The following is a 797-nucleotide window of genomic DNA, read 5'->3' as shown; positions in this document are numbered from 1 at the left end:
TGGCCCAGGAAAGGCAGCCCGTCGCACAGGAACACCGACTTACTGGGATGAACCTTGAACCCTACCGCCTTGAGCGCACGCAGGACCGCGCGCACGTGCTGGAGGTGCTCCTTGAAGGTGCGCGACCAGATGATGATGTCGTCCACGTACGCGCAGGCGCAATGCCCTAATCCTGCACGAATGAGAGCATCGTCTGCGCGGCGCTGGAACTCAGCACTGCAGTTGATGCCCCCAAAAGGCAGGCGGGTATAGCGCATCAGCTTGGGTCCCGTGGGCGACGCCGCCCAGAACTGTGTGTACTTACGGCTCGATTGAGCCAGGGGCAGCTGGTGGAAACCCGCCCGCATGTCGAGGTGTGAGAAGAAGGTTGCGCCTGAGAGGCGCTGGAACAGCTCCTCGGGTGAGGGAGTGCGGTATTTGTTGGGTTGCTGGGCAAGATTGACCCTTTTGTAGTTCACGCAAAAGCGCTTCTCGGTCCACTCCCCCTGCGCGTCCTTCTTGGCCGCGTTGACTGGGTTGGCGGCGTAAGGGTCAGAGTAGTTGCCATCCTCTATGAAACCCACCTCCCCTAATTCACCGCACTTCTCCAGCGAGACCTCCTTTTCCAAGGGGCTCTGCCGGCGAGCTGCCTCCCACAGCGGCTGGTCATGCACAAGCTTGATCTCCACAGGCCCACAGGGCCCGTTGTATCCAGTTAGTTCAGCAAGGCTAAAGGCAAACGCATCGCGCTCCTGCTCTACCATATCCCGGAATTGAGTTGCCTCTTCAGCCGCCACCGATGGGTGGTTGCCAAAGAC

At 60.1% G+C, this 797-nt stretch overlaps 1 protein-coding gene across 1 annotated transcript in view; it reads right to left on the bottom strand.

Annotated features, from left to right (window-relative positions):
• The window catches only part of MNEG_8910 (Retrovirus-related Pol polyprotein from transposon gypsy), a gene marked incomplete at both ends in the record, with an annotated part of 8,756 nt that overhangs the window by 3,405 nt on the left and 4,554 nt on the right, over nucleotides 1-797 (bottom strand). The window contains one exon of the mRNA XM_014042619.1: nucleotides 44-641. Within this exon, the coding sequence (XP_013898073.1) occupies nucleotides 44-641 (598 nt within the window). The remainder of the gene's footprint in view (nucleotides 1-43; nucleotides 642-797) is intronic.

The sequence above is a fragment of the Monoraphidium neglectum genome (genome assembly GCF_000611645.1).
Source record: "Monoraphidium neglectum strain SAG 48.87 unplaced genomic scaffold scaffold01754, whole genome shotgun sequence".
NCBI classification, from domain to species: Eukaryota; Viridiplantae; Chlorophyta; class Chlorophyceae; order Sphaeropleales; family Selenastraceae; genus Monoraphidium; species Monoraphidium neglectum.
This window is presented reverse-complemented; position numbering and strand designations above follow the sequence as displayed.